Source organism: Monodelphis domestica, chromosome 7 (assembly GCF_027887165.1).
Source record: "Monodelphis domestica isolate mMonDom1 chromosome 7, mMonDom1.pri, whole genome shotgun sequence".
Classification (NCBI taxonomy): domain Eukaryota; kingdom Metazoa; phylum Chordata; class Mammalia; order Didelphimorphia; family Didelphidae; genus Monodelphis; species Monodelphis domestica.
The window spans coordinates 290,431,646-290,458,253 of NC_077233.1; the positions used below are offsets into that span (position 1 = coordinate 290,431,646).

Below are 26,608 nucleotides of genomic sequence, written 5' to 3' on the forward strand. Positions count from 1 at the left end.
TTTGTTTTCAGTCTTTGGGACTCAAGAAAGGGATGCATGGCTATAGCTGAGACCTAAAAAATGGTCTGACCTCGGAAGGGTGTCTCACGAGTCAGTAAGCTATTAAGGCTTAAAGTGCACCCAAACAAAGCACTTTGGATCACTTGCTTGGGGTCAGACACTCAGTGGGTGTCACAGCCTGGACTCGAGGAACGTCCGGGGCACCAGCTCGCGGCACACGCTGCCTCCGAGCCGGCGACTCGGGGACCCGATTCTTTGTGTCGGGGCTTTGGGTTAGCGTTTCCAGGACAGCAGGGAGAGAGACGGCTTTTGCTTCACATCTTTGTCCCCAGGCCCCGTTGTAAAGATGCCGGTTCTCTGTTTAAGCCGCCGTGGCCTTGATGACACGGAGATAAGGGAAACGTGCGCGCCTTGTAATGGTGGGGCGGGAACGTGCCCAAGAGAGGCGTGTGGAAGTGGTCCTTGAGAGGGCGGGGATTGTTGAGGCCCTGAGCCGCTGGCGAGTGGAGAGAGCGCGCTGAGCTCAAGTGTGGCTTCAGCTACTGCTTGGGCGTTGGGTGCCCGCTGCCTACCTCAGTCACCTCATCCCTGAAGTGGGGCCACCGTAGCCCTCCGCCCCATGCTGTACAGACGAAATGAGAGGAGACTTGTGAAGCAGTGCGCCTCCCTTCATTCTTCATCTGTTTCAAAGTATTTTCATTTGCAGCTTAGTTTGTTGGGTGCGGTACAAGATACAGATTGAAGCCAAACTGCTTCCCATTTTTCCTGGCAATTCTTGTCAAACAGAGAGACCTTCCTCACGTATTTATAATTTGAATAATATTTTTTGAATGATTTGAATATCAATATGAGACTGCTTTTTTCAGTGCTTCTGGCTCTTGACTACCTAGTCAATTCTAGTGATCTATTTTCCTTTTTTAAAAATCAGTACAAAGTAGTGTGGTTTTTTTAGTTATTACTTTAATGTATTTTGAGACCCGAAGAAATGCAAGTGCTTTTTCATTGCTATTTTATTTTTCTTTATTTCCCTTAAGATTCTAGAACATTTTTTCCAAATAAAATTTGTAAATCTTGCTCTTCTTTTGTCCAGTTTTATAAATAGTCTGTCATCTAGGTGGCACAGTGGATAGAATGTGGACCCAGAATCAGGAAGATCTGTGTTCAAACAGTCTTATAAATGTATGTTGAAAATTGTTATTACATGTAATTGGGAAAATAAAATATCTTTGAACCAAATGTGGTCTTAGACACTATCCATGTACCTTGGGTAAGTCATTTTACTTGACCTCAGTTTCTTCCTCTGTATAATGGCCTGGAAAAAAATGTCACCTCACTGTCATATTTTTGCCCCCGAAGCCCCTAAAGCTTATTGGCCTGTAAATTCATGTTGTTGTCGTTTAGTCACGTCTGACTCTGTCACCCCATGAACCGTAGCTATCCTCTACCATCTCTTTGAAGTTGAAGTTCATAGTCATTGATTCCAGGACACTATTTGTCCACCTCATCCTCTGACATCCCCTCCTCCTTTTGCCTTTGATCTTTCCCAACATCAGAATCTTGTCCCAGTGGAGTCCTGCCATCTCATTGTGTGGCCCAAGTCTTTAACTTCAGCTTCAGCATTTGGCCTTCCAGTGAATGGTCTGAATTAATTAAGTGTTGGCTGAGTTGATCTCCTTGCTGCCCAGCAGACTCCAGTTTTCTCTCAAGTTCGGTGGCACTGGAGCTTTCCTTATAGTCCAGCCTTCACCGGGAGGCATTGCTACTGGAAAAACCGCGTCCTTGACTGTGCTCGCCTTTGTCAGCAAGCTGATGCACGTCTGCTTTTTAGTGTCCTGTGCACACGTGCCATAGTTTCTAACTTCCTGACTGCAGTAGCCATTGGCAGTGATCTTTTGGCCCAACATAGGAAATCTGCCTTTGCTTCCCTTTCTTTTCCCTGTTTGCCAGAAAGGGGCGGCACTCGTTGTCAGGATCTTTTTTATCTTCATTTTCAACTTTCATCCAGAAGCTTCTTCGTTCTTCTTAATGCTAGTGTGGCATGTCACATGGTGCACTCTACATCTAAATTAAATGAACGAGGCGCCAATGTACCTGTATGTTGTCCTTTCCCGGTGTTGTCAGTTGTTCCATGTCTGATTTTACCTGTTGTTTCTTAACCTACATACAGCTTCCTCACGAGAACTCTGGAATTCCCATCTCTTTAGGACTGAATACATTTTCTTGTGATCCACAGAGCTGAAGAAGCAGAAGTAGATCTTTGGAATTCCCTTCCTTTCTCTGTGATGCCACGAATGTTGGCAATTTGGTCTACAGTTCCTTTATACCTTTGAAAGTCGACCTGTTTTTCTGCTAATTCTTGCTTTGCATATTGCAGAAGCATAGTAGCTTGCAGAATCTTTTTTTTTTTAAAGGAAAGATTCATTTATTCTTGGGATTTCTAGTGTTTTTTCTTATTTTATTTTATTTACATGGGCAATTTCACTTATTTTTAATTTTTTCCAGTTACCTGATTCATGTTGTCTCCCTCCTCTCTTTCCTCCTTCCTCCTGGAGTTGACAGGCAGTTCCACTGGGTTATACACTCAAAACCCATTTCCGTATTATTCATTTTCGTAATGGAGTACTCTTTCATAACCAAAATCCCAGTTCATATGCCTGTATAAACAAGTGACAAATGGCGTTTTCTTCTGGGTTTCTGCTCCTACTATGTACAGCGTTCTCCTGGTTCTGCTCATTTCACTCCACAGCAGTTCACAGAGGTCTTTCCAGTTCATATAGAAATCAAGCAATTCGTCATTCCTTCTAGCATAGCCTCATAGTAGTATTCCATCACCAGACGCCACAGTTTGTTCAGCCATTCTGCAGGCAAGGGACATCTCCTCATTTTCCAGTGTTTTGCTGCCACAGAAAGTGTAGCTTGCAGAATTCTAAACATAATCTTGATAGCATGTGAAAGGAGAGCAGTTGTTGGATAATTTGAACATTTTTGATTCGCTTAGGTAGCATGATTAGTAAATTGATGTGCCTGGCTAAAACCGATGATTCTCCAGTAATTTTTTCCTTTATTTTTATAAAACTGTGTTTCATAGATGTCTCCATATGATTCTTAATTTGTCTTGAACTCAAAAATGCTGTGAACTTGTAGTGCTTTTGAATTTCCTTTATATTTTTTGCTTCGAGTTCTTTTTAGCCCTGAATAGAAATTCCAGTGACTTTTATAGATTCATTTTTCTTGCTACATTTTTGGAAGGCATCGGCAGAGGAATGGATTGGGATTGAGCGAGACACACTGTCAGTTGATTGATAGAGGGCATCCTTTCTACCTGTGCACACTGATACTTTTTTCGAAATTTAGTTTTATAGAATTGGCTGGCAGCCCTAAAAGGATAAGTGAATTGCTGGGGTCATATGAATAGCCTATATCAGCCTGGACTTGGAGCCAGCTTTTCCTGACCCATAAGACCATCTCCTACGCGATTTTAGCTCCCTTTTTTGGTTGATTCTCTAGAATTTTCTTTTCTCTGTAATCTTTAGACCCTTACTTTCTGTCTCAGAATAAATACTAACCATTGGTTCCAAGGCAGAAGGAACAGTAAGTGCTAGACAATCGGGGTTAAGCGCCTTGCTCAGTCGCACAGCCTGGAAATGTCTAAGTACAGATTTGAACCTTGGATCTTCCATCTCCTGTCCTGGTGCATTATCTGTTGAGTCATCTCGCTGCCCTTCTCTATGGTTTTCTAAGCAAAGAATTGTGTTGACTTTTAGAGAGGGATAATTGTGTCTCCTTTGCCAGTTGTGTTTACCTTTATTTATGGGATTAATTATACTAATTATTGTTTCCAATTTCGATTATCTTCACATTCTTCATATGGCTCCTAGTTGGCTTTATCACGCTTTCTGGATATCTTGCTCTTGTTTTGTTTTTTGCTAGGATTTTTTAGAAATCAGAAATTGCTTTATAGAAAGGGTATTCTCGACGTATGCTGCCGTTGACTACTGTGTCGTTCTTTTTGACAGAGGTTTTGTTTCCGAAGTTAATTTATCTTGACCACATGTACACAGTTTTGTTGGTATTTAAATCGAGATCCTAATGCCATTGAAAGGGGTTATGGGTAAACGTTTGTACGCTGATCTAGGATTTCCTCTGCAGGGAGCCCCAGGTCAGATGAAGAGCTCTCCTGTAACTCGGTGGCTCTTGGGGGCGGTCCTTGAGAGGCCGGCGAGCTAGCCACTGTACCGTGTACCGCCCCCCCTCCCTGACCCAAACCCCAGGCGCCCTCTGGAAGGGGGCAGGGTCACGGGAAACAGCGGCCGTGGAAGAAGGCGGATTCCTCCTGGATCACACAAACATTATTCCTATTCCTGGGCATTTTCCAAGTTGGGCGTCAAATGGTGGCTTCTGGTGGGTTTTCACAGTTGGTTCCAGATGGCTGCAGGTGCAGCGATGAGTGAACACCTGCTGTCTGTCTGTCCGTCTGTCTGTCTGTCACCGCCTCCACTCTCTTCCTGCTCCTGCCCCTTCCCACTCCTCTCCCCTGCGGCAGGGGCAGAGCCGAGTCGCTGCCCCTGCCCCTCGGGGGCAGCCCGAGGTCAGGTGGCTCTGCTCCATCTAAATAAGCTGTCGGGCCATTCATGGATTTGCGCCACTGCCAGACCCCTTTGATCTCCTGTAGCTCATGCGGGTGGTGCTCGCTTGTAGCTGGGAGCAGCATGGCTCGGCACTAAAGGGCAGCGAGCTGCTTGCGGGAGAAGACCCGGATGGAGTGACGTCATTGCTCTGCCTCCATGGGAAAGTCGGCATCCGAACACTCGGCCAGAAGCAGAAAGTGGGTTCTTCTAGATCGGCCCAGTGAGCTGCATGCTTAGACAGACGGGCAGGTTCTTGTCTCCCTGGACGGGCCCTCGTCCAGATCACGCCTCCAGGGAGGGGGCCTCGTGCTTCCCTGGTGATCGGAGGGGCACCCCTGGATTCGGTGTGTCTGCTCGCTCCCCAGTCTCTTTCTGTGTCCAGCACCCGGCCGAATTCGAGGCCTTCTGGACAGCTCGTGCTCCACGTTCCACACTCTGGACCTTCCTCACTTCCCGGTGTCCTTGCTGGCGCCATCATCCCAAGCTCACCGCCCTTCGGCCCTTCACTGTCTCAGGCAATGTGTTGCCGAGGCACGGACAGCTTGCCTTTGCGCTCTCTCAGATAGACCCATTGCACTTGCTCTTCTCCCCCAGGCTTCCTATAACGTCTAAAGATAACCACCTTTCCCCTCCCTCGATTTGGCATCCTAAGTCCTGAATAAACTAGTCTCCCTGCATTTCCATTCTCTTCTTCTTCTTTACACCCTCACTTTCCATCTCGGGATCGCAGAGGAGGAGGGCTAAGGTCTATGTAGTACTGCTAGTTAAATGACTTGCCTAGGGTTGCACAGCTAGTCTGACGTCACATTTGAACTCGGGACCTCCCGTGGCTCTTCAGATTTTATTAAATTTCTAATACAGTAAACGTTGAACTCTTCAAGTTCTTCAATCATTTTTGAGAGTATAAAAGGTTTACGAAACCAAAACACTTGAGAACTACAAATTTAGCGTAGTCCTTTCAAATGACAGACTGACTGCCTGACCATCAGTACCACCCGGACTGAAATCCTAACTTTTAAGGTTGCCACAGCTCAAACTTCTCTCTGGGTCCATGGGTAAGGATTATGTTTGTCACTTGCACCTGAAACTGAGGAGCAGATAAAAAGAGTACAGCAGTGATGGAAAAGCACACATGCAAGGACTTAAAACAATTCGTAGTTCTATTTTGACTGATCATTATTAGCATTTGTACTCTTAAATTCTTTTTATTAGCTAACCTGTGAGAAAAAAGGCTATTATTTTTAATCATGAAAATCACCAGACAACAGGGCAGTAAACATTGAGATAAACAGAGTTTCCTTTTTAAAAATGTATTGATAAATTTCTTTTTTTACACAATACTCTTCCACTTCAAAGGTCCAGAGAAGAGAAGCCACATTTCCAGAAAACAATTAAGTAGAACTACCTAAAAGCATGCTGGTGATTGATAGCAAAAGTAGTTTTATACTTTTGTGGTTAATTGTTAATATAAAGAAGGCTATGCCCTTTAATTTGGGGTACAGATTTTGCCATTATATTTTATCATGATTTTGACGTTTCTATGATGATTCTATTTACATTGTTGTAGCTATTACATATAATAATATTTTTTAAAAAATTCAAATCATCATTCCTTTGGCAGCATTATATTTACATTGTTTAGCCATTCTCTAATCATCAGGGACATTTTTTTTTCAACTTTTAATGATGCCATTTGCAGTTTTTGTACATATGGATCTTTTCTTGCACCTGATAATCTCATTTTGGTATATTTGCAGTAATGGAATCCTTGAACAACTTAATAACTTCATAAATAATTCTAAATTATTTACCAAAACAGTTGGACCATCTCAAAGCTCCATCCCTTGGTGAATTAGGGAGTTTTCTTTTACACATTTACTTCTACAATAAATTTCTCTATCCTTTCTCCATCACTGTTAACTTGGTACATTTAATACCTTAGGGCTGTTTATATTTTCATTTTAGTGATTATTAGATATCTTGAGCATTTTATAAAGTTGCAGATAGGATAAGTTTTGTTATTTCTAGGAAAACTTCATATCCATCATTTATTGGGGAACAATTTAATCTAGCACATATCAACTCAGAATTTGGATGTCAAACTTTTTCAGTAATTCTTGGTATTTATCTTTTCTGATACTTGGTGTGTTAATTTTATTTGTATAAAGTCATTGAATTTTGTTAAGCAGGGTGTTCTATTTTGTTCTTTTGTGCTGTGTTTGTTTATATAATTTCTTTTCATCCATAATTCATCCTCTAATTTTTTATGATACAGCTTTTTCTATTTAGATCTTTATCTAATTGGAATTTATTGTAATATACGAGGTTGAGACTACACAATTGTGATCATGATGGGGTAATACCAATAGAGTTAAACGCAAAGCTATCAATAAGGCAGGAAGGTGGTAAAATGGATGGAGTACTGGGCTTGCAAGACCTGACTTCAAATATATGCTCAAACATGTATTAGCTGTGTGACTCTGTGCAAGTTAGTCATTTACCTCTGTTGATAAATTTAGCACCTACTCCCCAGAGTAGTTGGGAAGTTCAAATGAGATAATGATTTTAAAACACTTTGCAAAGATGGACACTTTTAACATAAGAAGAGAATCAGACATTTTACATAGAAATTTTTTATTTCATACAATTAGGCACAAAATGCTAAGAAATTCCTGTAAATCACTATAAGGTCTTTAATATGCCATTGACTCTTCTTCCTATATATTTTGGAAAGAGATGCCTAATGGTAGCAAATGTTCTATTCTTCTCAGTTTTAGTTTTTCTTTGTTTCATAATAAATCTGTAATCTGAGGGCCAAGATAACCTAGGGCAGTGATGGCAAACCTTTTAGAGACAGTGCTGTGCTCCTCTCCCTATTGAGTGTTGGGTGAGCTCCTCCCCACCCCCTTTACTGTAAAGATAATTTAAGGGTTGTGATTTAAAATTTAAATTAATTGGTCACCAGGGAAAATCCCCAATAAAATACCCGTCAGTCTGGAAATTTATGGTAATTTTAATTAATATAGAGGGAAGAGGGTATAGGATTTGTCCTGCCTGGCCTGTGTCAGGGGGAGTTCAAGATCTCTGCCTCTAGGTCTCTGAAGAAGATTAGAGGCTTCTAAAAGGATAAAATTTGGAAAGTAAAGGAGGGAAAACTCAGCCAGAACTCACCACCGAACCGGACAATAGTTGTAGCCACGCCAAGATGCCAAAAGGCCCAGCATGCTGTCACCAACCACCTCTCTGCCGCCAAAGGGAACCAGAGAGAGGACATTATAGACCTTTCACCCTTGTGTCCCCTCCTCTAAATTTTCATGTCTACCAATCACATCGGAGGCTTTTCTCCAGGACTCCCTTTCTTTAATTCTCATCTTCTTTGATTAGATTATATCTTTTGAGTTACTTAACATTTCTTTGTTAACTTCACCTTTTGTTAGTTACTTACCCTTTTTGTGATTAATTTACCCTTTACAGTTACTTAACACCTTTTTGTAGTAAGATCTTAAAACAGACTTAGCTTAAAGTTCTAGCTTCACTATGAAGTAAGAACTAACTACCTTCATTGTTCAATCAGAAGATTACAATTTCATCTTCTCCATAAAGTATGATCCAAGTAGGGTGGAGTAATCTAAATTTCACATTACCCCATAAAGGGGAGGGGGAGGGGGAGGAAGTGCTCCCATTGGGCTGCTGGGCAGAGGGGAGGGTGTAGTGAGGAATGTCCTTCCGGGAGGGGGAATGACCTGAACACTCTGCCCTCCTTCTCCCCCCCCCCCCCCCCCCAGCTTTGCTGCTTGTGATCTACCCACCTTACCCCCCTGTGCACTCCCATTGATCTGCTGGGCAAAGGGGCAGGGGATGCCCACAAAGAGCGGTTTGTGTGCCTTCTTTGGCACTCATGCCATAGGTTCACCATCACCGACCTAGGGCCTAGCCTTTGCCTTTTGTGGAAAGAACACATCACACTATAGATGGTTATGGAGCAGAAGTTATTCATTTTCATAATAGCCCTGAAAACCCAAATCTAGTCTGTTTTTGTAACCAGTATTCAAATATCAATTCAAGAAAATTAGGCCTGGGGGCAGCTAGGTATCACAATGGACAGAGTGGGGAGGACTTGGCTTCATATCTGGCCTCAGACCCATCCTAGCTGTGTGACCCTGGGCAAGGAAGTCACTTAAGCCTTACCACTCTTCTAACTTAGAATTGATACTAAGACAGAAGGTGAAAGGGAGAGGCAGGAGAGAAGTTTGGAGCATTGTGGGACTGTCTTAGACAACTTGTACTACTGCTGGAAATCTCAGGAATGCTAATATTAAGAGAAAATAAAGATCCTGTATAAAATGGAATTAGAACGACCAATCAGATTTTAACTTGAGAGCATAGACTCCATCTTGTGCCGCCACATGTATGCTCCTCTATTTTATTGTTTTCCTATTATTCATCCATGAGAAGCCAGACTATAGAAAGCATCTATTGTTCTGTATATGTACAGTTGGTTATACTTAATCTGCATCCTTTAGTTTAATGCAGAGAACCCCAAAACGTACTCATTCCCCTCCCAACCAGTTCTTTTCCTCTTCTAACTTGGAAAGGCCCTAAACTTTTGTCCAATTAGAAATCAGATGACTTAATTTTATATCCTAATTGTATCCTGGTTTAATTGTTTTTGTTAATGAATCTTTTGGACATAATGTTTTTGAGTACGATGATTTGCTTTACTCTTCAATTTGAGGTCTTTGGACAAACTGGAGAGTCTACCGACCATTACTTTGTAAATCTGCCTAGCCAACAAATGACTTAAAACCAAATTATTCCTTAATGCATTGTCCTTCTGTGCAGATTATAGAGACTTTTTCACATGTGGTTTGGATTCAGTTCCAGAACGCCAAAATACAGTTAATACGGCAATAAAATAAATATCACAGTAAAGTGAGTCACGTGATTTTGGGGGGTTCCCAGTGCTTATAAAAGTTACGTTTACACCATGATGCTGTGGTCCTACGTGTGCAGTAATATTATGCTCATCATATTCTTGCTGACTGATGACGTTGGAGGCTGCTGAAGGTTGGGGTGGCTGTGAGGTGTGCTGCCGCACGGATCGTCTCTACAATTAGAGCTCTCTGGCGTTCCGTGCCCTTTGACGATCTTTGCTCGCAGAAGAACTTCTTTCAAAATTAAAGTCAGTCTTAAACCCTGCCCCGTGCTTTATCACCAACTGTTTTTGTAAGAATCTTCTTCAATACTGTGTTTCAGAGCATAGGGAAGGCTGGATGAGAATGAGAGACAGGGAAGCCGCTGGGTAGTGGGACAGTCAGAACACATACCACATCTATTCAGTTTGCTGTGTGTCTTATCTAGTGGCCCAAAGCAATGAAAAGGAGTAGCGCCCAAGACCGCTGATCGCTGATCATATATTAGTGCTAATAATGTCAACGTTTGAAATAGTGCAAGAATTTCCAAGTTTTCCAGAGACATGATGTGAGTACGTGCTGTTGGAAAAATAGGACCCGTAGACTTGCCTGGCACAGAGTTTCCACGAATCTTCAATTTGTCGAACAGCATCACCAATAACAGCAAGTTTCAAAGTGCCAGAAAGCAAAGCACAACAAAACAAGTTGTGCTCTAATATTACGGGGGCTACTTGTGGCTCTGGGGGCTTGGGAATGTTTTAAGAAATACCAGGAAATTGTGCCTTAGGCAATATTTGTATAAATTTTATTTAAAATTTGACGCTATTTAAAAAATCATTTGTCTTCTTTTTGTTTTATTTCTTTGGCTCCGGGTAATTATCTTTTCATTGTTTTACAGAGTGTTATAATATAAAGTATTTCTTCTGAACTTGGAGAAGAAATTCGCGCTTGGATGGTGGATTAACAAGAACGTTGAAATTCAGGAGAAAAAATTTACAAAGTACTGGATTTTCACCCTAGTCTAGCAGCTTTGCTGCTCACTTAAACACAGATGAATGAAGACCCCATTTGGAAAAACAGCAGGCCAGCGATCCAGAGCTGATGCAGGTAAGACAGTTTGTGTTGGTGGTTTCTGAGACGGATTCGTTGCTACAGTTTATTTACGGCTAAATTCAGATTCTCGTCGGTCTTCAGTCTTATCTTTCATGTATCCGTTTTTGTTTTAAAAGACACGATGAAATTGTAGGTTTAAAATTACCCTGTAACTGTCACTCGTAAATTAAATTTCAAAATAAGTGAGAAATACAATATTCCAGATCATGGAATGATGATGCATTTCTGTTACAATACCCTTAGTACTCTGCATCTTGCTATGTGCATAGGAAGTACGTAATATGTACTTGAATGTAGCAGCAAATTGTAGTTTCTCAGTAAAAGGATATAAGATAAGGAAGAGTAGAGCACCATTGTTGCTTTTGGATGACAGAGGGAGAAAATGGAAAAGAAGGTGTACAGTAAATGGGTGTGGATTCAAGTCACCTGACTCCAGAAGTTTAGGAAGGAAATAGTGTGTGTTGGGGTGGGGGGTGGTAGTTGGACCAAGTCGATTGTTCTGAGGGAACATATTTGGCCATTTCCATGTGGTGCGTTCCTAGTGGGAAATGACGGCTCTTTTCTTCTGGAGGACCAATAGAAAGCAATACAAAAACAGCAAACTAGATTCCTGAGCTCTATTTTCCATGTGCATGCAATAGCCATTTTGGGGGGCTCTCTTCAAAGGGTCCTTTGTTTGAATTTTCTCATTGTTGGGGGCCTTTTTTGACATCCTTTAATATCTGGCTATCCATATAATATCATAGGACTGAGCTTAGGGGCTTCAGCTGCTTTGTCATTTCCAAAAAGCCATTTATAACCTAACAGTTTACATAAATGTGACTAACAAAAGATGGGGGAGGGGGAGGGGAAAATACACTTGAGGAAAGGAGCACCCCCACCCCACCCCCACCCCCAACCCTCTGGCTGATCCTGACCAATTAATTGCAATACAAAGGTATCCAGCCTCAGTCAGTGCTAAGCACAACTAATCCTCTTGTGAATTTTTCATTTACTTTTGAAGGGGGTAATTTTTCTTTCTGCATCTATCCTCTAACCTTCATCAGTTTCTTCAGATTGATTTAAAAGTAAACTGAATTCTGAAGAGTTTGATTCTCAAATAGACCTTGGAGGAAGTTTAAATTCTCGGTCTGTTGTGGCCAGCCGAGCAAGAGGGCCAAAACAGTTTACCAACAATTATCTTTTTTAAGGATGTAGAGCTTACTCACATTATTCTCTTGTCGAATAGTCATAAGCAATTTATTCTCTTAGTTTTACACGATTGAGAGGTGTTTCACAGTAATAGTTGTTAATTGTTAGCATTGATGTAGTGCTTTAGGGTCTATAAAGCTCTTACCAGATATTTAATTTTATCCTCATGATGAGGATGTTATTGTTGTTTAGTCATGGCCAACGCTTTGTGATCCTATTTGGGGTTTTCTTGATATAGATACTGAAGTGGTTTGCCATTTTCTTTTCCATCTCATTTTACAGATGAGAAAACTTAGGCAAGCAGGGTTAAGTGACTTATCCAGGGTTACACAGTTAGTAAGTGTCCAAGACTAGATTTGAACTCATGAAGATTAGTCTTCCTGATTTGAGGCCTGCAGTGTTAACTACTATACTACCTAGCTGCCCAGATGAGGAAGTAGGCACTATTATTATTCTTATTTTACAGATTAGGTAACTGAAGCTTTGAGAAATCAAATTATGTTTGAAAATTATGATAAACCAAGGCAATAAAGTTTTCAACTGTGAAGAGTGAATCAAACTCTCTTTGTTTATCTATCAGCAGTTTTTAATTTAAATTAATCAAAAGCTTAAAAACACCCCTACTTAACACTAAGAGGGTTTACAAGTCACTTGCTAAAGTAGGTGACCACTCTAGAGGCCACTGTCCAATTTGCTAGGCAAATTGAAAGATTGTAATTGGTTCCCATAAAGTGGAGGAAGGGACAGGAAGTAATGTGGAAAAGGTAAAGACTATAAAAGGTCCTGAACTTCTGTCCAAGGGACCTTCACCTTGATTCTTGGAGGACTGCTCCTGGATTTTCTCCTTTGGACTTCATCTTGGGTGGGTGAGTAGCTGGCCTTCCTTTCCTAACTTCTGGAGAGATTGGTTCAGGATATTCCTGCCTTGGCTTTGGAGGAGTCTGCATTGGTGGAACTAATTGAAGATTCCACCCGACGTGGGGAAGCTCCTGTGGGGCTTAGTCTCACTTAATGGGAGAAGGGTTACTAGTCTTGTTAAAATCTGTCTCTTTAGCTACATTTTTCCATTTTCACTCTTTCTACATCTTTGTAAATAAAGCTACTGAAGGTCAATTTTGACTTACATCATAATATCTTTAAATCGGCGACCACAATATTACTTTAGAATTCTTATATTTAGTCAAAACCGTAAGTTTATAGTCTTACACAAGCATATTCATTTTATTGGTGAGGCTGGTAGTCAACAACAAAATGGGTCTTATACTCTTAGCAAGCCAAGATCATAAGGTGGAGCTTATTGGCTTTCATATGTTCTCAAGAAGTACAAGAGAACAAAGAACAGGAAGTATCATAGATGGAGAGCAATATGATTGGTTTCAAAGTCTAAAGTATATATGACAAAAACAATATGATTGGCTAGATGTTTGGAGCAAGTAACAACCCCCCCTTCCCATCCTACTGTTAGGAGAGGTTGACTTACAGAGTCTTTCTGCTGGTTAGTTGAAGAGAGATAAGTAGACTTCTTGGCGCCCACCTGCATTCTGTAAAGCTTGTTAGTAGGATAACAAATCTCCCTTAATTGCGCATGAGTTTGCAAGGCCATATAGAGATAACATTTCTTTGAGTTAAGGTGATTTATAGGACAACAGAGGGGAAATTGAACTTCTGGACTCATGAACTTCTGAACTTAGAGGCAAAGAAACGTGGTTCTGGCGATTACTGAATAGACTCAATCACAGAATAGAATTGAATAGAAAATCAATATTTGACTTCAGAGTGTCCAGGGTCACACAGCTGGAAAGTAATAAAGAATCTGAATTAAAGTCTTCTTGAATTCAAGTTTATCCTCATTTATTGCTTCTCAAAAAGGAAACACCAATTCTAGAGGCATCACCAAGAGGGCCACCAGAATATTAAAAGTAATCTAGGCTCCTTTTCTCTTGCCTTGCTCATTGCCAGGAGTTCATTATATTTTAATCGTGTTGACGGTGCCATTTGTTTTAGGCTGGCCCTAACTCAGGCTAGACCAGATCCCTGATAGTGCAGGTGTGATATTAGAACAATATGAGACACTTATAAGTCATTCAACTGTTATCAAAAAGAGATTTACTTATCTATAACAGAAAAATAGGCCTAGTAGATAGGCATTGTAATCAACTCATCAATTCAGCTACATTAAGTAGTTGTACTTCAATATACAAAGCAGTCACAAGAAACTGGAGGGGTCCTTAGATGCTTAGCTGGAGGATCAAGCTACTTAATGTAGCTTCAATATACATTATACTTCAATAATTATCACAGTTGAAGCATATAGCATTATTCATATTTCACTTTTATTTTTTGTTGTTAAGATTGATGGGCTTCAAAACTGTCTAGAATAGAGTAGTCAAAACTCATAGCTCTTATGCAGTTGGGCAGAAATCCCACAAATCTCCCAGGTCGTTTTAAAATTCAATTAGAAAATGTTCAATAAAATAAATAAAACTAAGCCAATACATTCCCACAGGATCTTTTTCTCTTTTTTTTCATCACCGTCCTAGAATACATACTCTTCCCTTATACTGATATATTTCTTTTGGTAAAAATGGAGACAGCCTCAGAAGATATTTTATTTTGGGAGAGAAAGGTTTGGCTATTTGTAATAGGAGTAGTGTTGGATCTGGAGTCAGTGGACTGAGGTTTAAATTTGAACTTTTCTATTTAATGCTAACTTCCTCTCCTTCAGCCTTGAGTTTTTCATAGAATATACATTTGAGGGCAAGAACTTTATTTCATTTCTTTCTAATTTCAATACGTAAGACAGTGACTTTTGTAGTAGAAATGCTCATTAAGTATCCCTGCAACCTCTAACTACTGACCAGAAATAAATAAGTTCTCAAATTCCAGAAATAACAATGCCTCTAGACCCCAAGGCCAACTTGAAGCTTCATGAGAACTTTCTACTTCAGAAATAACAATAGAAAAAACATTTGAAAAGATATATTGCCATCTGCTTAGCTACTGCACTCAGTAAGATTTACCAAGTCTTTCCTGACTTGTAGCTGACTTGTAACTGAAACTTCTTGTTTATTTTCTCCCCTATTAGAATGTAAATTCTTTAAGAGAGACTATCTTGCTTTTCTATTTGTATCCCTCACATTTAGTGCAATGCTTTTCACTTCAATAATATACAAAATCACCTTCAGTGGTTGCCACAATGCTGGAAAAAAATTGGTGATAAAACTGCATCTTTTTTAGTAATACTAGAGGACTCTCAGTATATTACTCTAGGTTCTTATGTCCCATAGTCATAGAATTCCAGAGTTCAAGAGGAACTCAGTGGCCACCACTACAGCCTATATCTGAGAGTCTCTTCTAAAGTATGTGGTTTTCCTCACTTTGCCTGAGGGACTTTTTTGACTCAAAGTTGAATTTTTATTGTTATAAAGAATACCGGATGATGAAAATACCTTAAGCTTGACTTACAACTTAAATGTATAAGTTGTTCCTGCTTTACAAATTATGATAACTTTTATGACTTGCTCGGAGCCTCTCTTATCAGTTACTGTCCCAATGCAGTTGAGGATAAATAATTTATGGTAATAGAAATCACTTTGTACAGAACTATGCAGAAGCCCTAAGGCCATGATGGTGATCCTATGGAACGTGCCTAAAAGGGCATACAGAGCCTCTCTATGGGCACGCACACCATCACCTGCCAGAGTTCCTTACTAGAAAGGCAGAGGGACTGCTCCCTTCCCCCTTTCCACCACTCTGAGGACATTTTTTCACTTCACCCACCTCTGTCCACTAGCCCAGTGGGATCTCTTCCTTCCCTGTCTGGGGGAGGATGGAGTGGCATAGGGTATCCAAAAGGTTTGCAGTCACTACCCTAGGGGGAGGACCTAGGTGACAATTGTGCTAGAGCACTGGGCCTGGAGTCAGGACAGTTCATCTTTCTGAGTACAAATCTGACCTGAGATTTATTTAATTATGTGATCCTTGGAAGGTCATTTAACCCTATTTGCCTCATTTTCCTCATCTGTAAAATGGCCTAGAGAAGAAAATGGCAAACCACTTATCTTTGTCAATGTGAGATAAAAATGATGGCAAGTGCCCCATTCAGCTGTGAGATAAAAATGAGCACAAATGCTTTACTCACTCAAACAAAACCTGGAATCAGAAAGAGGCAATTATTTATTCCCTTCATGAAAGAGAGCACTTTAGTGATGGACAAAGAAATGGGGACTAACTAGGCAGCAAACAGGCAACATATACAAGTAACCAACACAAGACTCCTCCCTCCTTCCCCATCAGGCCCCTGTTCCTGGCCCTGACCTACAATCCAAAACACCTGTGACTGGGTTGTAGCTTCTTCCAACCTGTTCAGCTGAAGTAAGGGGAACCATCCAGTTGTTTATTGTCCTTTCTGTCTTTCATCAGTCTCTCTCCCAAGCTTGTCCTGGAGTCCTCAATCAACAAAAGGTAACAAACTAGCCTTTGTAAGCTGAATACCAATTCTGAGAATAGCACACCCAATTCTGTCTCATACCAGGAAAACCCCAAAATAGAGAGAAGAGCATTTGCATGGAGAGGATGACCTAGAAATTAGGTTTGCAGGTAGTGAATATCAAAAAGTCAAGCAGAATTTCCATTGAATTCTTGGGAAAAGTTGTAGTTGGAAATTTCCCCCCTGGCTATTGCATGAATTTGGATATCAGCCCAAGGAAATTATATTAGTTTTAGTAAAATATCTAGATGGGGTTTTAATTATCTCTCTTTTTTTTTGAAAATTTTATTTAGTCAATTTAGAACATTATTCCTTGGTTACAAGAATCCTATTCTTTCCCTCCCCTCCCCTTCCCATAGCTGATGCTCTTCAGCTGGGTTTTACATATGTCCTTGATCAGAACCTCTTTCCATGTTGATGTTTGCACTGGGATGATCTTTTATTATCTCTTTGATTATTTTCTGTAGTACTTTGTGCTCCTGTTCTAGTCACAAGTACTAGAAACTTATACACCGAAATATTTGTTGGTCTTAGGGAGGAGGTTACATATCTTTTAAGAACAGCTCTAAATACAGATTCTTTATTGTGTATATTGAAAAGCATTTTTATGTGTATATGAGGAAAGGCTTGTTCCTTTTTCAAGCTGTAGTGCAGTAACAAATGTTAAAATAATGATGATGACAGACATTTAGAGCTGTTGGCAGTAAAAGGAGTATAATATCAAGATCATTTTAGGGATCTTTGTAAATATTTCCCCATAGTTCAAATGGACAATATTTTATGCAATTGTTAATTATCATTTGTTCAATCTTTTCTTAATAAAATGTCCTAATTTTCAGGATGTCAAAATATATTTTTATGACCATACGTATGCCTATACTCATCTTCAAAAAAAAGACCTTCATTTGCTTCCTATATCGGGGAACCGATTAAAATTTGATTCTTTGTAATGTATAAATGTTGACTTGATCATACAGATATTCATCATCATCATTTCTTTCTGCTAAGTATAGTAACTGATTTAGAAATCCTTCAGGAGAGTCACAGGGCAAGGTACAGAGCAGGCCTTTGGCTTTGTTGCCCTCAGTTCAATTCAATAAGCATTTATTGTGTGCCCGGCTAAATGGTAGGAATACAAAGACAAAATGAAGTACTTCCTGTTGTCATCTGAATGAGTAGAGCAGAGTGCACACAGAGGGACCAGTCTGGGAGGACCGGCGCCCTGAAGATCTGAGGCTTCCTTCCTAAGCGGCCTGCCTTGGTTTTATAGGAGAGGTGGAAGGGCTCAGCCCTGGGGGGGAGGGCTCTTTTCTGGGAGCTTCCTGACATTGATTCTTGGTCAGTTGAGCCACTTGAGCCTTTGTTTGGACCTGGGGGAGTGCTTATGGGATTAACTCCCTAATGTGCCTATTATGCCGGAGGGTCAGTTACTAAGGCAGGCACACTGGATAGAGAGCCCCAAGGGATGGCCCAAAAAGTGAGATTGCTGGAGGGATGGAGCCCTCCATTGTGAGCCTCTCTGGGGTGGGGAGGCCTCAGCACCAGAAGAGCAGGAATGAGGTTCTTTAATCAGGGTGAGGCACTAGGACCCCCCTAGCCGCAGGGTTTCCACTGGGAGGAGTTCTGGCTCCGGAGAATTAGGCTGTTTTAGGAAATAGCTAGAGGCTGGGGGGGCTGAGGAGTGGCAACATCTGGTCCCATCCGTGGGGCTCCAGGTGTCACCCTTTGGTTTATTTACTGAATTGGTTTGAGATTGCTTGACCTTCCCTTTGTAACTCTGGGTTCAGGGCAAGGCCGACTAGCCTGGGATGGGAGTGAATCCATTGCAGGGAGCACCGTCCTTCTGTGGAGTGCTGAGGCGCGCCTAACCCTGCCCGGCGCCCGCTCCTGCTCTCTCTCAGCCCTGCAGACCTCGGTAGAGGTTCTTTTCCTGTCTTTTGGCATACACCCTACTAGATGGGGTTGCCTGTGTCCAAGAGAAAGAAAGCATCCTTTTATGGACTGAAGATGACTAAAATGGGCAGAAAAACCAAATCTTTAATCAGGAGAGCCCAGCCCAACCCCCCAGGCTACAGCTCTGGGCCCAGGGTCTCTGGGAGAAGTAGGATTCTTCTGGGTCAGGGACAAAGGGCCCAAGTGGGAGGCATTAGCTTTCCTGGGGAGACTAGGAAAGGAGGAGGCCAGGGAGCGGCCTCTGAATAATGTCAATAAGCTTCTAAAAGCACGAGGCACCTAAGGCTGGATTGCCCACCCTCTTACCTAAACTGGAATCTTTATCTCCAAGTCTGTTCAGTCCTTGGGTAAGGTCAGATCTGTCCTCAGGGGCTTCCCCCAAGACAAGCTCCTAAAGGGAGGGGGAGTGTGTAAATTTAGGTTTTCAAAAACACATTCCTAGGGCCTGGGAGCTCTGGCTGCCTGCCCCTGGGAGTGCCGCTGCACCCTAGAATTTGGGACTTTGTATACCTCTTGGGGAACTAAGGGTGGTTGTGGCTCCCTAGGAAAGGAGGAGTCCTAGACCTGATTCTCTGGGAGGGGCTGATGCTTTACAATGGACACCAAAGGGGAAGATCGTGCCTAGGGCCAGGCTACCCTAGAGGACTACCAGGACAAAAAGGAGGCTTCTCACCCCATTAAGACTCTGGCTCCTCCTAAAGTATTTTAAGGTCTTTGTTAGTCTGTAACTTGGGAAGCTGGGACTTCCTGCAAGGTCAAGGGCGAAGTCCAATGGATGCCTCCAGTCTTTTATGCTCTTTGTCTTTCTATCACTATTACTGAGAACACAAACACCACCTCCCTGAGGAAGAAGAGAAACACTGTCCTTTGAACACCATTTCATAGAGTCTTAAGCCTGGTTTTCTCCCCTTCCTTCAGCTCTCAGCACTGGTTCACTTAGCTCGATTAAGCCCATCAGAGAACACTGCCTAGAGACCATATCTTTATGGACAGTGAAAACTTATTCCTTAATTAGCTCCTCCTTGGTAGTACCTTCTTTCTCCCTTCTAGATATTCTGAACAACCAGCTATTGGCATTCGAACCCTGATCTCTGCTCCTCCACTGCTGTCTTCTTTTTTTTAACATTATTTTATTTGGTCATTTTCATGCGTTGTTCATTGGAAACAGATCATTTGCTTTTCCTCCCCCCAACCCCACCCCCACCCCTCCCCAGCCCACATTCCATTGGGTGTCACATGTGTCCTTGCTCTGAATCCATTTCCCTGTTGTTGGTATTTGCATTAGGGCGCTCATTTAGCGTCTCTCCTCGATCATGTCCCCTCAACCTCTGTAGTCGGGCAGTTGCTTTTCCTCCGTGTTTTTACTCCCTCAGTTTGTCCTCTGCTTGAGGAGAGTTTTGTTTTGTTTTTCTCGTAGATCGCTGCAGGTTTTCAGGGACATTGTAACGCCATTACTGGAGAAGTCCATTAGGTTCTCTTGTGCTGTCTTCTTCATTTATAATCTCCAGAAGCCAATCCTAGGTGTGCCATTCTGAAGCCACTTAACCCTTTCCCTTCTCCTATCTAGAACGCTTTCATATGCTGTTTCTCACCAATGACATCTCCTTGACTTATTGCCCATCTCTGACTTCAGTTTCAGTCCCCCTGACTAAAACTGGTAGTGGGGGGGGGGGGGCGTATTCCTGGCTCCCCTTTGCCACTTCTGCCATCATTACTCGGTAATCTCTCTCTTTTGAGATTCTACATCTACCACTGAGTCCACATTCTATCGCTGTTGTCTACCATCTTCCAGGACACGCCTTTGCTCTTGACTTCTGTGCCTTGCTGACTGAGTCTTTCTTTTTCTGCCCTTGCCCTCATATCAACGGATCTGAGTATACACATTCATATTTCCATAAAACCCAATCTCGTTGAGGATGGGCATTTTGCCCTTGAATTTTCTGTCTCCCACAAATCCATCACTTCCTTGTTTAGAAACTCTTTGACCTTCCATTACCTGACTTTCACCTTTCCCTCTGCCCTCCAAGGCTCACCTTCATTCCCTTGGCCTCTCAGTTCTCTTCACAGCCATCACTACACAAACCCCACTTTTTCTCCCATTTGGCTCCCTGCCAACCCTCATCTTGGCTCATTCCCATCATCTGTTGCCTTTTAGACTCTCAGGAAATGTCCTCTGATCCATCCTTCCCTAGTATTGTACCATCTCTTCTGCTTTTTGTGGCTAAACTTCTTGAGATGGTTGCCTACAATAGATGCCTATGCTTTCTTTCCGCTCCTTTCTTCTTAATTCTGACCGTATTCAACCAAAGCTGCTCTTTTCCATGTTACTAATGATCTTTTACTTTCCATAGGTAACGGCTCTCTCTCAGTTCTCATGTTTCTTGACATTTTTTCACAATTTTTGACACAATTCTTTTTTTTCGACACAATTAATTACATTCTCATTGATATTATGTCAATGTTTTCATGGCACTATTCTCCTGGTTCACTTCCTACCATTCTGACTTCAGAGGTCACTTCCTTTGCAGGTTCTTTATCCAGGTCATAGCCACTAACCATGAATGTCCCAGTCCTATAAAGCTTTGTTCTGGGCCTTCTTTTCTCCCTCTGAACTATTTCATTTGTTGATCTCGGCTTCCATGGAGTCAATAATGATTATCTCTGTTGATGATTATCAAATCTACTTATTCAGTTCTAACCGCTGCTGACCTCAAGTCAACCTCAACTTCCTGTTGGACATCTTGAATTGGATGTTCTGTAGACATCTTCAACTCAACATGTCCAAAATGGAATCTTTCCCCTTAACTAAAACTTTTCCTCTTTTGTAATTTTACTATTACCATTAAGGGTTCAACCATCTCCTGGTTTCCAAGCTTGCAACTTGGGTGTCTCCTCCCCTTTGCCCCCTACAATATGCTTTCAAGTTCTGTCTTTCGCTTCTATAAAATATCTTGTATATGTCCCTTTTTCTCTTCCGACTGCCAACACCTTATTCCTGGAGTACTGTAGTCGTCTACTGGTCAGTTGTTCATCCTTTATCTGCCAATGTTTTCCAAAAATGCTAGTCTGACGACAATCTCCTACTTAATAAACTCCCGTGTTTCCGTGTCACTTTCAAGACCAAATCTAAAATCCTATTTGGCTTTCTGATCTCTTCAAACCTGTCTATATCTCGTTCTATCCCTTCTTCCCCTGCAACCACATTTCTGATTTTCTCATACTTTATATCTTTCCCTTCTACTCTGTAATTCAGTGCCGCCAGCCTTCTTGCCCAGTGAACAAACCCTCCATATCTAGATTCTAGGTATTTTCTATTCTATTCTATAGCCTAGGTATTTTCACTAGCTTTCTTCCATTCTTGCAATGTTCTTCTTATCTTTGCCCCCCGGCCTTTCAGTGCATTTCCAATGCTTGGCAGTGCCTGACACATAGTAAATACATAATAAATATTATATTGATTCACTGAATAGAACTATCCTTTATGACAAAGTATAATAAATGAGCAAAAAAATTTCTAAGTAGAGACCATCTGTCAATGTATACTACACTTCTTTCTAGTAGTGCCTTCTCTAGTACAACATTAAAAGTATATTATATTATTTTCTCTTTGGTACCTTCATTGATTTTCCCCCTCCTCAATTTTCAGATTTCATTTTGTTTTTAATGATCTATTTATTTCATCATCAATCAATTCATACATATCTTATTCCAATGCTCTGAATTCTTAGTCTTTATTTTATGGCACAATAACATTTTATGCTTTATTTCACATAGTATTTTCAGTAATTTCCTCCATTAGTTAACCACAAATAGTGTCATTATGAATATTCTGGCAAATATTTAATCTTGGGATATATGCCCAGAAGTGGCTTTACTGGATCAATGGGCTTAAAGTTAAGTTCTTGCATGTTTTCCAAATTGAAATTCAGAATTGTTGGATTTATGTCACAACTCTGCCAGTAATATTTCATGGTGTCTTTCTTCCCATAGCTTCTCTAACACTGACTGCTCCCACCTTCACCCTCACACATTGTCAATTGAAGTGGAATAAGATAGAAACTCAGTTTTTATAATTTGAATATCTCCCATGGTTACTGATTTAGCTTATGTTTTCAGTGGTCATTCTTAGTGTTACCAGCCTGCAAAACTCTTGTTCTTCATATATTTGGACCAGTTCTGTTAACGAATAGTTCTTAGAGTTAAATGTTTATCAACAATTCCCTCCCTCTCTTTTTGGGATATTAAACTTTAATTGCTGGTATTGAATGAAACCCCCTCACCTCCTATTCTAACTTTTTTTTCTAATTTTGCATATATTGATTTTAATTTTACAATACACTTTTTACTTTTTGTGCTCGTGCTGTTTATAAGCTGGTTCTTATGTAAATTTAAAAAAAGTTTTATATTCGAGGAATACTATATTGAATTTTTATCTAAACTTGATTTCTATAAAACTGTCTTCTATTTTTCTCTTTCATTTCTTTCAAAAACGAGAATCCTTCCTTCAGCCATTTCTCTTAACAATTTATGCTCATACAATTTATACAAATATGTGTATAACACAGATGCTATTTTTGATTGCTTCTAATTCTTATCTGGGACCTATTTCTGTTTTAGTGGTTACTACTTTATAGTATAGTTGGATTTCTTATGATACTGTGCCATAGTTCTTGAGATATTTTCCTCTCATTATTTCCCTTGAGATTCTAGATTTCTGCTTTAAGCAACCCCATTCCCCCAATTAATTTGGTATAGCCATAAATTTGAAAATTAATTTAGTTATTTTACATGTTTTGCTGGCTTAAACTCCCAGATAGTTTCTGTATTTTAAAATGTTTTTCTGTATTTTGAATGGAATTTCTCTTAGTTTTTATTGTCATTACTATAGAAATGTTCTTTATAGATTTATTTTGTACTAATTTATTTTGTACTAATACTTGGCTATTAATAATTCTAACCATTTTTTCTTATTCAGCATGCCTTTTTAAAATTTATTTTGGGAAATTTTAATTAATTTAGAGTATTTTTCCATGGTTACAAGATCATGTGCTCTCCCCACCCCCTCCTGTAGCTGACACACAATGCCACTGGGTTTTATATGTGTCATCTATTTCCATATTATTGATATTTGCACTGGAGTGATCATTTAGAGTCTATCTCCAATCATATCCTCATCAACCCATGTGATCAAGCAGTTGTTGTTCTTCTGTGTTTCTGCTCCCACAGTTCTTTCTCTGGATGTGGAGAGCTTCTTTCTCATGAGTCCCTCAGAATTGTCCTGGATTATTGCATTGCTGCTAGTAGACAAGTCCATTACATTCGATTGTACCACAGTGTATCAGTCCCTGTATATAATGTTCTCCTGGTTCTCTTCCTCTCACTCTGCATCAATTCCTGGAGGTCATTCCAGTTTACGTGGAACTCCTCCACTTTATTATTCCTTTTAGCACAATAGTATTCCCTCACCAACAGATAGCACAGTTTGTTAAGCCATTCCCCAACTGAAAGGCATCCCTTCATTTTCCTTTTTTTTTTTGCCACAACAGAGTGTGGCTATACCACCTTCCTTCTGATTTTTTTTCATTATTTTCCTTAATATTCTTGATCTTTTGTTCTTCCAAATGAACTTTATGTTTTTTTTCTAATTCAGTAAAAAAGTTTTTGGTAGTTTGATGGTTATGGTACTAAATAAGTAAATTAATTTGGGTAGGATTGTCATTTTTATTATGTTAGCTCATCCTACTCATGAACAATTAATGTTTTTCCAATTGTTTAGATCTAGTTTTAATTGTGTGGAGTTTTGTAGTTGTGTTCGTATAATTCCTGTGTTTATCTTGGCAGATAGATTCCTAAGTATTTTATATTGTCTAGGGTGATTTAAAAATGGAATTCTCTTTCAACTCTTGCTGCTGAGATGCCTTGGAAATAAATAGAAATCAGCATTTCTTTATAATACCAATAAAATCCAACTGGAAAAAGTAGAAAGAGAAATTCCTTTTAAAAATAACTAACTATAGAAGGTACAAAATACTTTGGAATCCACCTACCAAGGTATACACAAGAACCATATGGTTGGTTATAAGTATAATCCACCCTTAATAAAAACCAAACAAACCCTTACCTTCTGTCTTAGTAGTGACCTTGATAGAAGGCAGGGACTAGAGAAATAAGATTTAAGTGACTTGCCCAAGGTCGTACAGCTAGAATGTTTCTGAGGTTACATTTGAATTCAATTCCTCCAACCACTTGATCTGACCCATTGTCCCAAAGAGGTCACTTTTTTTAGAAACACAGTCCTCAATAATTGCAGATATTTTTAACTGAGTCAATATAATGAAAATAAAAAATACTATCAAAACTTATTTGCTTAATCACTAATAATTACTTTAGTTTATTTTTTATTATATCAGTATGTATACCATAGAGTCATGAGCATTGAATGTGTCACTGATTGTTTTCCTTTTATTTCTGTAAAAAGTATTTTGTAATTATTTGTATACCAATTATAATACAAGTAAATTACTTTGTAAAATTAGAGAAAAATAAATTTTTGTAGATATAGAAAAGATCAAAAGTAGGAAAAGCATTTGACATTCTTTACTAAACATTCTCCAAAACAATTTAGTATTCTTTTAAAAATTTAATTTGATTTGTAAAATAGAGTGTGCAGCATATAGAAACAAGTACTCTAGTATTCAATAAACAGACATCCCAGATATTGGTATAAGAACTCATTATATGATGATAAGTCCTGGAAAAATTGTAAAGCAATATATAAGAAATTAGATTTAGGCCAATACCTAATACCAAGATAAGCTACATTATATTGTAAATAAATGAGAGAAATATGGGGGGAAGTTGCCTATCAGATCCATTGACAAAATGAAGTTCATGACCCAAAAAGGACAAAAAAGACAATATGGATAATTTTAATTACTTAAAATTTTTTAAATTATTTGTGCAAATTCAATAAAACTAAGATTAGAAGGAAACACCTAAAAATGTGTAGTTTCCAATAAAGGTTTCATTTCAAAACTATATTTTTTTTAGTAAAGGGAAAGATTGTCCCTTAACTACCTTCATCAGGTTCTAGATTCCCAATTGCCCATTTGCAGGTGGTGACAACAGGACCCAGCTAACCACATGGTGAGATCAAAAAAATTCAGGCCAGCAGCTTACATTCAGGACAGGACCCCAGTCAAAAGACCTGACTTGCTGCCCATGACTCTGATACGTAGGCACATAAACACACACACTTACTGTTTGCCTAGTCAGTGGCTTCTGCCCACCCATTCAGCTAGTGAGGGACTTAGGATGGCCATGTAGTCTTCTGACTTGGCATTTTTTCTTATTAATATGCATGTGCCAACTAATGGGTTATATTTTTGTTAATTTTACACCAATAAATGGTCAAAAGGTATATAACCAGATAGTTTTCAGAGGAAGAAATCCAAACTGTCCACAACTATTAATGCTCTAAATCACAAATATTAAAGAAATATAAATTCAGAGTTAACAGTTGACGTACCATCTCACACTCATCATCTTAAGATGACAAAACAAAGAAAATAATAAATGTTGGAGTGAGAAAACAAGACACCCTTTGTACACCTATAATGTATGTGAATGGATACAACCATTCTGAAAAGAAATTTTTAATTATATATAAAATTACTGAATCATAACTTTGTAAGAAATTACACTGTTGCAGGGCCTATACCCAGAGGAGATCAAAGAGATAGGGAAACATCCAATATATACAAAATTATTGATAGCTCTTTTTGATGACAAAAAAATTGAGGAATTATAGGGATGCTGATCAATTGAGAAATAGCTGTTGTATATGAATGTGATCAAGTATTGTTGTTCTATAAGAAATGAGACTTTAAAGAGAAAAGCAAGATCAGAACAAGAAATCAATTGCCAGCTACTGTGCCAAGAGGTTGAAGAACATTATCTCTCACTTGATATATTAGCCATCAATAATTTAAATATTATATTAAAAACATTTATTAATGATCATTAGAAATAATGGGATAAAAAGGTAAAATAAAAAAAAAAAACATGTGCCCATGGGTACTCAGCCTGTTCAAAATTCCCACTTACCACAACTGTGTTCGACAGGAAGTGAAGAGGCAGAGCAGGAATACCCACTGAATTTATCCCCTATCTACAGGAAGTACATAATGACAGGAAGTCAGTGGGCTCCTGGGAAATGCAATTTTTAGGGTAACATTCAATTGTAAATCCCCTGATGATCATTTTGGGAGACTAGTCTCCCCAATTGATCATTTAACATAATCAACTTTTAAGTTACAATA

General features: G+C 39.8%; 1 protein-coding gene across 8 annotated transcripts in view; it reads left to right on the forward strand.

Moving 5' to 3' along the window:
- Positions 1-26,608, forward strand: part of SPIN1 (spindlin 1) — a 109,643-nt gene that overhangs the window by 44,263 nt on the left and 38,772 nt on the right. For 7 of the 8 annotated variants that reach the window (XM_056804512.1, XM_007497818.3, XM_056804510.1 and 4 more), the window contains exon 2: positions 10,440-10,648. In XM_056804512.1, the coding sequence (XP_056660490.1) occupies positions 10,597-10,648 (52 nt within the window). In that variant the 5' untranslated portion in view covers positions 10,440-10,596. Of the gene's footprint in view, positions 1-10,439; positions 10,649-16,165; positions 16,310-26,608 lie in introns of those variants that run through there. The other variant, XM_007497819.3, reaches the window with a different exon arrangement.